Genomic DNA, 12,100 nt, shown 5'->3' on the forward strand with positions numbered 1-12,100 from the left:
TATACAGCACTATAAAGTACATGTTGTCACTAAAAACATCAAGAGAAAATGGCTTTTGGGAGTACTCTGAAAAATAAGTGAAGTGAACACCCACCAAACGAGGTCCAATATCCCTTCTGACCTTCCCTGGGTTGTAACCAAGTGCAGTAAGTGTGAGTGGTGCGAAAAACTACAACTGCCAAAATATTTTTTAAATAGAAAACCAAATGGAGAACAGTATATAGACTCTTAAAATGATGTATTAATATTTAGCTATAGATAATCATGACATTGTGAAATATGAACACTAGGGGGCTCTCTTGCCTCTGGTCCAGAGTCAATTACAGTATTGCCCCAGTATGGCGTGGATGTCTGGATGATGTTAAACAATACACCAGAAGAGCAGGGGTGTTAATCCTGGTGTCCTGACCCAATTCCAATCCTACTATTTAGTTATAAAATGTAGTTTGAATGCACAATGAGCAATCCCTGGTTGACCTACCCATCACTGTAGTGGTATTTTAAAAAGGATTGCTGATACTGTGGATTCAGAATGGTTTTTGAATGGCCACGTTTATAATGTATGCTTTCTGGTGATATCTGCTTATAATCATCTTTCTGACATGCCTACAGCACAAAATCAGGGTTTTATGTTCTAAACTATTTGGTTTGTAATTTAGTTTGATGGCCAAATTAAGAAAGAAATAATGCAATAAATAATGTAAACTTTACTGTATACATTATTTTACCACATTGTGAATAATAATAATAATAATAATAATAATAATAATAATAATAATAATAATAATAATAATAGCCAAGCATTTAACCAGTTGTACTGTCATTGTGGTCTAGTTTTTGTAAAAATTGGTTCAAGCACTATAACTACACATTGAAAACATTAAAATTGTTGAAATTACAAAACAAGCTCTGAATACTTACCCTGATCATGCCATTCTCACCAAAATTGGTATGGTGGGTTGTTGAAACATGATCGTTTTGATTTGACACAATTGAATCACTTAGAGGACTTATTTATAAAAAAAAATATTGATCCTTTTCACCCCAAAAAAGAGTCAATTTTGACTATAGAATTTGCAATATATGGCCATTTTTAGTCTTGTAATAAGAACGGTTAAACAAAATGCTTAATTGAATGTATAAAACTAAATACACAGGTCACCCATATCATATGAAAGACAAGTCTCTTATTATCAGTAGTGCCCTTTAATGTTTTATGTATTTTTTCCAAAATTGCCTCTTTTTTGGGATGAAAAGGGTCCATATTTTTCAAGGGTAAATTCAGAGCTTGTTTTATAATTTAAACGGTTTTAATGTTTTCAATGTGTAGTTATATTGCTAGAACCAATTTTTACAAAAAACTCGACCACAATGACACAGTACAACAGGGTTAATCTTGATCTGGAGAAAATTAGCTTTACAATGATGCAGGTGTGGCCAATGGGTACATTAAGTCACTCTAAAACATGCCCCATCTGCTCAGCTATAATGACAGTACTTTGGGGAAAGTTAAAGGGTTGTTAAAATTAAAGGTACATTCCATTGTTGACTTTTTTGTTGCCTGACACTAAAATGCCCCGTTAAAGGGGAGGTAAAGGCGCCAGTCAGCACGTAAAGGACCTTTGCCAACCCCGTTATTTATCTTTGTTATGCTTGATTTTCACAGTAAATAGTCACTAAAAGCGGTTTATATAAAAGCAACAGTGTATATACTTGTTTATACGTTTTATCCAGGGTCCATTTTTAATTGTTTATTAAATAAAACGTATGTTTAGTTTGTGCGCTTTCTCTTCAGGCGGTGTTTAAGGGCGACCCTGTGGTCCCAGTGCATTCTGGGACAGTCCTCCCTCTTGTATCGGGAGGCGCCGCTAAACCGAAACCGGTAAGGAGATAGAAACAAGAATGCAGAATTAAAGGGGAAACAAGATATTAAAATAACTGTCCATATTTTTTTTAAAAAACGATGGGGTACGACTTTAAATACTCCTAAGGCAGGTAAAGCATGGGTGCTTTGCAGAATTAAAAGAAACGAGGCGGCCTCTTTAATAAACAGGCTATCTTGTTCCCTTGCTCGCATGGGTGATGAAGGGTTAATTTTTTCAACCGCCGACATTTTTAATGTGCAGCGCGTCCGGATTCATTAAAAGCAAAGGGCATTTACTTGTTAATAAATGCATCTTTATATTGCAATGTTGATAATGCAAAACAATAACCCAAAAATTGCACCGACATGATAGCCTGCAGATACATGTGTTGAAATTGTACTTCATGTAGAATTAGCAGTACATCAATTTACATTGAATGCAATGCTGCAGCAGGGAAATAACGAAAGGGTTAATATTGCACTTATGACATTTTCCCCTTAAATTAGCAGTGCTCGTTTGTAAAATGTATCGAAAGTGCATGCTTTTTACTACATGCAGAATCATTTTTGAAATATTGTATTAAACAGTATGTAGTGTTATAATTATATCTGAACTTGTCGGCGCTCCTCTTTGTAAATGTAGAGCTAAAAATCCAAAGGCCCTTGTTCTTAAAGGCAGCAGATGCAAAAATTTAAGGTAGCCCTGCTGGTAGTTTCTGCGTGGGATTAGTTGATGCATTTTTTTTTACACCGCTGGTGTATTTCATTACAAATTAATGATATTATGAACATATTCCAAATACGCAAAATAAACCCGTACGGACAGCATGCACCTTAATGTTTACACAAGGCCTTGTGTTTGTTTTAAGTTTATTTTTCACGAGTGAAATACAACTAAAGCTTGGACAGGGACATTTGGACCTGCAAAAGTGTCACACAATATGTAACTTATAGCTTTCAAAAAAAAAAAAAAAGTTTTATGTCACTTTTTATTTGGTTTTAAGTATATTGAATTTTTTTTTGCATATCAAATATTATACATTACTTTAGAATAGCGTTTTACACACCTGTCAATTTTTACACACCTTCTCAACAGGAGAAATTAAGTTTTTTCTTTTGCCCTTCTCTGTCATAACAGTTGAATGGCACTTCTAAGATACCCCTGCTCTCCCAGCACATGTTTAACTAATAAAAATATATATATATATACAAATTTTATATATATATATATATATATATATATATATATATATATATATATATATAATTTGTAAGTATGAATTTGACTCTGATTAGTCAGAAAGTATATGACTCATTAATCATTGTTTGTACTGAATATGAGAAAAATAAATAAACCCACTGTATTGTATAGTATTAAAAAAAAATAGAGAGTTTATTTTACCCTCAGGCAGCCCTTGTAAAATTGTTACATTTTTTGTTTCATATTGAATTTGTTGCAAAAAGTGGAGCCTCAGTATGGAATCTCAGAAGTGTGTTAGAGTAGTGAAATATCTTCTCTCAAAACTAAGAGAGGCATAATTTTGCACATAATAATCATACATTTCTTTCTATGGATTCCTGGTTGTGCCTTCCCTCCAAATCCATAAAAAAATGTGTAGTTCAGGCACCAATATTATAAGGGCAATTTCATCAATATCTCTATGAAGCAGCCAGTTACTTTTCACCAATTTGCTCAAAGACTGCTTTGACGGTTCTTTTTCTCTAAATGGGGAAATTGATGGATAATGTCCCCAATACAAGTAATTGCTTGAAAAGTTTCCAGAAAGTTGATTTGTGTTTTTTGAGCTTTAGGTTTAGTGTCCCATGCAATTTGAAAAACTGTGTGTTGAAAATGTACGTTTTGAAACTGATGTTTTGTAAACTTTTTTTTTTTTGCAGTTATACCAAAGTTTTATTTTTGATATAACCTCATCCTGTTGCAGGTAGAAAACAGCATGCCTATTAAGCTCACAGAGTGACAAAATATGAAGCATGTTTCAGTTGGGGGTGAGGGGAGGGGCAACAAGCAGAAATGCAGTAATTTAGTGAACAGCACACCAATAAATAATATATCAGGGTATAACTGAACCTGATTATGGGAAAATAATGGAATAGCATTAAAACTATTGTAAACTATTGCATTTGGTCAATAGTTTTTATATAATGCTAAATTCATTTTGATTTTGAAACAATTTATATATTTTTTGATACAGTGAAAAAATAAACGCAGTCTCCATTGGCCAGAAGTACTGCAGTTTTCCAACCATGTCTGTTCGGGAGTCATTTAACCCCGAGAGCTATGAACTTGATAAGAGCTTCAGACTGACCCGCTTCACAGAACTGAAGGGGACCGGATGTAAAGTACCGCAGGATGTCCTTCAGAAACTCTTGGAATCTCTGCAGGAAAACCATTTCCAGGAGGATGAGCAGTTTCTTGGCGCAGTCATGCCCAGACTTGGTAGGTTCCTGCATGTGACACAATTAGATGACTAGGGAAAGTGTGGTGCAATACACAATGTTACAGTAATGGAGAAAGTGAGTAAAATGTCATTGTGAAAATGTTTTTAATTATAAATCATATTCTGAGATGTATCACTTGAATATAGGTTTTTCTTACATTAAAACAGCTTTCAATGCATTTTCATGTATTTGTGTAGTTGTATTGTCTAATGTAACGTATCATTTTGTAGTTCTGAGATGTCGCAATTAACTGTTTGATTTAAAAAATGTTAAAGCTTATAATATGTGTGTCAAAATAGATCATTAATGTTTATTATGGATTTCAGTTACTTTTACATTTCAATTTTGAGTTCAGGTGAAGATCAAAAAATAGCCTAAATCTTTTATCAAGATACAAACATTCTCCAACAGAATAATGCTAACCTTTGATTCAGCAGGTTTACAGTACCTGCCATGTAACAGCTTTAATCACCATTGCGCTCTCTTTTTTTCTCCCGATCACTTGGGTTATTGTACTGTTACTGCTCATATTGCAGTCCTGGATTCAGCATTGGTGGTAGCCAATGCAGGTCTACCAGTGTCTTTTAGGAACCTGTTATTGTTGTTCTTTCAGACTGTAATGTTTTATATTTGTAGGTATCGGGATGGATACGTGTGTCATTCCCTTAAGACACGGTGGCCTTTCTCTCGTTCAAACAACAGACTACATTTATCCTATTGTTGATGATCCCTACATGATGGTGAGATTAATAATTATATATATATATATATATATATATATATATATATATATATATATATATATATATTTAAAGTCTGATCTAGTGTAAAACTGTACTACATTCTTTCGATTAGGGTTACGGTTAGGCCGATTTAAATCTTAAGCTCAGTGTTCAAATTCACTCGGGCCTGTCACTGAAAAGCCTAGCCTGTCTTTCTACACCTATGTCAACCAAATATTATTACGAATATTACAGTGTGCAATTAATGATTTGATGTCAGTAATGAATTTCATTGTTTACACATTTTTATTTCTTCTAGGGTCGTATTGCCTGTGCCAATGTACTAAGTGACCTTTATGCCATGGGGGTCACGGAATGTGACAATATGTTGATGCTTCTTGGAATTAGTAATAAACTGACAGATAAGGTAGGTCATAACCAAACTACCAAAGTAAACAAGCTTAATACATTTACAGATGCCACTACTTACAGTATCATTGTGGAGGTGAATGTAATTTGTGAGGTTGTTGTTGCCTGCAGGAAAGAGACAAGGTGATGCCTCTGATAATCCAGGGTTTTAAAGATGCTGCAGAGGAGGCAGGAACATCAGTAACTGGTGGACAGACAGTTCTGAACCCCTGGATTGTACTCGGGGGAGTTGCAACGACTGTCTGCCAGCCCAATGAGTTCATCATGTAAGCACGATTCACCCTTTTTAAAGTGTAATGATGGTGTAAAGACAGTAGAGATGCCAGTCGGTCTGGTTGAGGTGAGGGGACTATAATTCATTAAAGTCTCGATTTTTGTACAGATGTTTTAACCTTTCAGGTACTGTTTGATTATTATGATGACACTCTGTATGTGCATGCACTGGTAAATCTAGTAGGCAGAAAGCATTTTCAATTAAACGACAAAGAAGAAAGGTTTTCATTGGAACAAACATTAAGACACTTTATTTAACTGTTTCCTTTTTGTGGCAGTTAAAGTTAAGTGGACACAATTACATTCTTTCCATAATAATGAATAAGATATTTTGTTAAAATAAATTACGGTACCCCAAGAGCAGTTTCAGGTTTATTCAAATTCATTAAAGCAAACAAAAGAAACACAATCATGAGTGAGCAGAATAGGGCCCAGTGATTCTGATGCAGACCAAAGGAAATACAATTCAGACCAGGGGAAGTAAGTGAATGTACTATATTTGTATGCTGTTTTCTACTTTCTTTTAACTTTTTTAATTGTTGTTATAGGCCAGACAATGCTGTACCTGGTGACGTGCTTGTACTGACAAAACCTTTAGGAACACAAGTAGCTGTTGCAGTGCACCAATGGCTTGATATTGTAAGTTTTGTTTTCACTGAATAAATATGAAACAATACTACAGGAGGCTGTGTGGTTCAGTGGTTAAAGAAAAGGGCTTGTAACCAGGAGGTCCCTGGTTCAAATCCCACCTCAGCCACTGACTCATTCTGTGACCCTGAGCAAGTCACTTAACCTCCTTGTGCTCCGTCTTTCGGGTGAGTCGCTGTTGTAAGTGACTCTGCAGCTGATGCATAGTTCACACACCCTAGTCTCTGTAAGTCGCCTTGGATAAAGGCGTCTGCTAAATAAACAAATAATAAATAAACAAATAATAATACAGTAATATACTATATATCAGATGTCCAAATGTTGTAATTTGCATATTTAAGAGTTGAAAAAAAGGTTATAACAATGAAATGATATATTTTAAAAGGGCAAACATGGTAGATAATCATTTCCTGTATAAATATTTAGTATGTGAATAAAACATTGGCAAATAAAGTAACAAGAAGGCCATTACGAATACTTAGGGATATGATTTTGTCATGGCAAAATTATGCATAATTCACAACAGTCACGGTAAAAGTAGAACATTTCACTGTATAGTCACAGCAACAAAGAATTGTGTAATAACAACTGAAATTGAATAACACAATATATTATAGCAGTCGAGTATTTCCTTAATTAAATGTATCTTTGTACGATACTTTTTCAAACAATCATGGATGATTAACTCCCATATACATTTAGCCCCACACTAGCTGTTGCAATTGCTAGCAACCCAATGGGACACTAATGAAATACCCCTTAAGAAAAAAATAACAAGTAGATACAGATCCTTACTTTTACATTTTCTATGAACGATGGCCAGTACTGTTTATTAATAGGACCTGTACTGTGTTTTCAGGCACAAAGAAGAAGTAATATGAGTCAGAACAGAAACATAATCATTCGAAGAGCAACTGATACAAATACTGGAAATGTTCATGGACATATTTCTTGTTCTTTTTGTTATGGCAGCCTGAAAAGTGGAATAAAATAAAGTTGGTCGTAACACAAGAGGATGTTGAATTGGCGTACCAAGAGGCCATGATGAACATGGCAAGACTAAATAGAACAGGTGGGAACTTCTAATCAGATATGCATTGTATAATTCTGAAAGTGTACAGCACAGAGTGTATCATAAGAATAATATGTGTTAATCTGTTGCATACTATTGTATTTCAATCTTTGCAGCTGCTGGGCTTATGCACACCTTTAATGCACATGCAGCCACAGACATTACAGGATTTGGAATTTTAGGGCATGCTCAAAACTTGGCCAGACAGCAGAGGAATGAAGTGTCATTTGTCATCCACAACCTTCCTGTATTGGCGAAGATGGCTGCCGTGAGCAAAGCTTGTGGAAATATGTTTGGTCTTATGCATGGCACCTGCCCTGAGACATCAGGTATGGAAATTTAAATATTTAAAGCACAAAAAAAAATCTCTCTCAAGATTTTTGTTTTTAACATATTTCATTTTTCTTTTTTCAAGAAACAAAATAAAACCGTTAGCATTAGTTTGGTAATTTGTAGTAACTGGCACCTTAGAGTACTATGTTCACATTGGTTGTTCAGTGTTTTTGTTTTTTTTTTAAACGCAAATGCAACGAATATTCAAGTACAAACTCAACTTTTTTTTTTTATAGGAGGCCTTCTGATCTGTTTGCCCCGTGAGCAGGCAGCACGTTTCTGTGCTGAGATAAAGTCTCCTAAATATGGTGAAGGCCACCAAGCATGGATAATTGGAATAGTAGAAAAAGGCAACCGCACAGCCAGAATAATTGACAAACCACGGATCATAGAAGTAGCTCCACAAGTCGCCACTCAAAACGTGAACCCAACTCCTGGTGCCACCTCCTAATTCAGGAATAAACAGTGAAGCTATAGATAGGTATATTCTAGTAGCATCCTAGAGTATAAAAACTACTATGTTAATTTGTATCATGCCTGCCCAGTTGGCCTTGGGGCAGTTCATGTGTGGATACAATTTAAAACAGAATAAATCCATTGCCTTTTTGTGTTTTTTATTTTTTTATTTTTTCTGTTACATTAACTGAAGATGCACCTAAATCTTAAGGCAGCTTCTAAGTTGAGAATATTATTATCCAATACTGTTGATTCATTTTTGAATCTTTATTACCACGTATCGTCTATTGCCGCACAGGCTCTTTTTAAGGTGCTTTCACTTAGCACACATTAACAACAAATAGCGTGATAGCGTTTTTGTTTGTCCGTTCACTATGTGTACAATGAAAACCTAGGACTAGGTGTACAACAAGTTTCAGATGCCTTGAAAAAAATAGGATTGTGTATCGTCAGATAACACAAGGAAATGTAAAATCATTGAAAAGGTTGCATGTTTGAAAGCCTTTGGTTTGTATTGTTTTTTCCCAAAAGTTTAAAAACATTGCAACCTCTATTATTTTGTAAAATAGCACATTCTGTAAAGCAATGTATGTCCTAAAGTGTTAACATTGCATGGTAAGCACCTTGGTTGAAGGATAAATAATTTCACTATTCCTAGATTATTTCAACACTTACTGTATTTGTGTCTTCCATGTTTTTTGTTTTTTTTTCAGCAAGGAACACTGCTTGTTTTATCTGCTGTATAATGCAGAAAACATTACAGACTAAGACTAATAAGTGGTTACTGTATATTACCCATTTACCATTTATTAAGTACAGTTTCAAATATCAGTAACAATTAAATGTTCTGTGGTCGGTAGTGTTTATTATATTTTATATAGTGCTATGTAGGCTTCTTTTTTTGTTCTATTTTCATAAATGCCACAACTAATGTTTAGTTTGATTCTTCGCTGTCTTCCCATTTTTCTGCACTCGCTTGTGTTCTGTGTACATCCTGCCAACATTGTAGCTAGAGGTAAAGCTCAATAAATATATATATATATCTTTTTTTTATTGCTCTTGTATAAGAGATGTAGTTGTCATTTTACTGTATATCCCTGATAAATCCTTTGACGGTCACATTTTAGATTTTTTTTTTTTTTTTTTTTAATTTAGTTGTTGCCAATTAGTTTTTATTATTTTCTCCCCAATTTGAAATGCCCAATTATTTTATTATGCTCAGCTCACCGCTACCACCCCTGCGCTGACTCGGGAGGGGCGAAGATGAACACACGCTGTCCTCCGAAGCGTGTGCCGTCAGCCGCCCGCTTCTTTACACACTGCGAACTCACCGTGCAGCTGCCTCAGAGCTACAGCGTCGGAGGACAACGCAGCTCTGGGCAGCTTACAGGCAAGCCCGCAGGTGCCCGGCCAGACTACAGGGGTCGCTGGTGCGCGGTGAGCCGAGGACACCCTGGCCGACCTAACCCTCCCTCCCCCCGGGCGACGCTCGTCCAATTGAGCGCCGCCCCCTGGAAGCTCCCGTCCACGGTCGGCTGTGGAATAGCCTGGACTCGAACTCGCGACGTACAGGCTATAGAGCGCATCCTGCACTCTAGCGAGTGCTTTTACTGGATGCGCCACTCGGGAGCCCCCACATTTTAGATTATTTTGAGGCTGATATGTTCTATCGCAAGATTACGTTCAGCTGTTAAATTGATAACAATATTGTATTGGTCAATCATCCTTTACATTGGAAAACATTGATCTGTCACAATAATTTAAGTCATTTAGACTTTCTTTGCAGAACAACACATACCAACTTGGTATGAGAGCACTACTGTTAACATTCTACAGCAAAAACAACTTCTTTGGGTGTTAACCTCGCTCTCTTATGCCTCTTCAATAAAGGCAGCTTGTTGTTAACCTATTTACTGCTGTTTCGTTTTCTTTAATGTTCTATTACTGTGCAGTAGTGTTGCATGCAGAGTTTCTGTTGCCTTTTATTACATGTGGTGTGTGCCTTAGCAGAAACAGATAGACAGCTACCAATGACTATTTTGATGCATTATCAATTGATAAAACGGTTGTACATAGGTGATTAACTATGGAAGAAGGTTGGCTGAACTAAGTGCTAATAACATTTTAAGATATTTTAAGTTGGTATTGGGCAGAGATAGTGTTCTATGTTCTGCACATTCATAAATCTGGAATACTGGCTAATTACAGGTGTAAGCAAGTTGGTTAAAATGAACATATTCCATTTTAACTCATTTTTGATAGAAGTGAGGGTTTGCAAAGTCACTTGCAAGGAAATGGTGTGCTGCCCATGTGCACATGCATGTATGAATAATGGGTAGTCCGCATCAAGAATACAGATTAGTAATACATTTTGGGTATAACCTTTAACCAGAGGGACATCATATAATTTAATTAAAAACTGTTGTCATTGCTGTTGATATGAAATCTAAATGATTGCTGTATATTTTGCTTATTTTTTTAAATGATATACTGTTGTAATCTCACCTTGTATGTGATTGTTGTTTCCTTATGCCACTTGTATCATTTATTGAGCCATATTTTGTATTTTGTATGAAGAAAATAATCGATAAAAATAGAAATCCAACATAACTGAAACTGGTCAGGCCAGCACTCCTGCCTGTGGTGGGCCCCCGAGTAGCAGGAGACAACCGGTTTTAATACGCACCTCTTGTGAGTCTAATCAACTGTAAATAGTTTCTCTTCACATTTTGGCCTGTATCCATGAGGATTCATTTGATAGCAAAAGCCTTACAATCAAAGATGGCACCACACTATATGTATATATCATTAGTGTGTAAATGTGTTTTTTTGGTAATAATTTTTCAAATGTATAAATTCTGCTGTATAGATAATTGTAACATGGGTTCTGTTCTTATTCAGCCTTCCTCCTTATCAAACAATAGGTGAGGAAAACATCTGAACGTTGCACTCCCGCCTTGGATTGTAATATATATATATATTTTTTTTTTTTACACACACTATTTTACACTTAAGGCTATCCCCAAGGCCGTTTGCATTTAAGATGTTTCAGTCATCATGGCTGGTGGACCACTGTTAGTTTCCAGCCCTCATGAAGCTCAGTAAGAAAGAATCCGTCTTCAAATACTGTAGGATGCATGTTTCTAAATTATATTCTTAGGAAAATAAAAATCTTGCCAGTCCAAAACAAAAATGTAACAAAAGACAGCTGGGTTAAATCTTCAGTGGGTACACAAGTAACAATTTCTTCAGTCAGGCATTCCATGCTGACACTGATCAGCTGTTGTCTTGCACTGTACCTCATTAGCACACACCTAACCTCAGAAGATGATATAAACTGATAAGTTGCTATATTTGCTGTCCTTTAAATGTTTGTTTTTGGCTCACCTGGTAAAAGCACAGCTGCGTGGTATGTAGGGTGAGCCATAGTTAGCGAAGCGCAGGTTTGTGTCCGGGCTGGTCTTCACTGGGGAGTCCAAATCCGGAGGGGGCGTCACATTAGTTCTGGCACTCCTCTGGGTTAGGGAGGCAAAACCAGAAGGGACATTCTCCTCATCACGCTACAGCGGACCCTACTGGCCAGGCGCTTAGTAGACCTGCTGGCCTTTGCTGGCATTCCGCTTTCGAGTTCCTGGGTGTAGAAGATGAAACTGACTTGGTTGTAGGATCAAAGGACGCCCACTGAACCTTCAGATCTGATCTGTGTGGGGAAATGCTGCAGTGTGGGGAAAAAATAACTACATTATAAGTTGGGGGTAAAATAAGTGGGCACTCTAAATTAAATAAATAAATAAATATGTAGTTCTGACTTTTTCCATGAAAAACAACATTACTGCTATTAGG

At 36.1% G+C, this 12,100-nt stretch overlaps 1 protein-coding gene across 3 annotated transcripts; it reads left to right on the forward strand.

The window, feature by feature from the left end:
- The first annotated feature begins 1,565 nt into the window (after nt 1-1,565).
- sephs1 (selenophosphate synthetase 1) lies at nt 1,566-10,761 on the forward strand. 3 transcript variants are annotated; one of them, XM_034026169.3, is made up of 9 exons: nt 1,566-1,882; nt 4,078-4,322; nt 4,961-5,064; nt 5,366-5,473; nt 5,587-5,741; nt 6,297-6,387; nt 7,369-7,468; nt 7,585-7,797; nt 8,038-10,761. In XM_034026169.3, exons 2-9 carry the CDS (start codon nt 4,130-4,132, stop codon nt 8,250-8,252), a joined length of 1,179 nt encoding a protein of 392 aa, XP_033882060.1. In that variant the 5' UTR covers nt 1,566-1,882; nt 4,078-4,129; the 3' UTR covers nt 8,253-10,761. The 3 variants fall into 3 exon arrangements, with proteins under 3 accessions (XP_033882060.1, XP_033882061.1, XP_058883361.1); XM_034026170.3 differs by having other exon boundaries at nt 1,881-1,995; XM_059027378.1 differs by lacking the exon at nt 1,566-1,882 and adding an exon at nt 1,891-1,991.
- The last annotated feature ends 1,339 nt before the right edge of the window (nt 10,762-12,100 follow it).

This window comes from Acipenser ruthenus, chromosome 7, assembly GCF_902713425.1.
Source record: "Acipenser ruthenus chromosome 7, fAciRut3.2 maternal haplotype, whole genome shotgun sequence".
Taxonomy (NCBI): Eukaryota; Metazoa; Chordata; class Actinopteri; order Acipenseriformes; family Acipenseridae; genus Acipenser; species Acipenser ruthenus.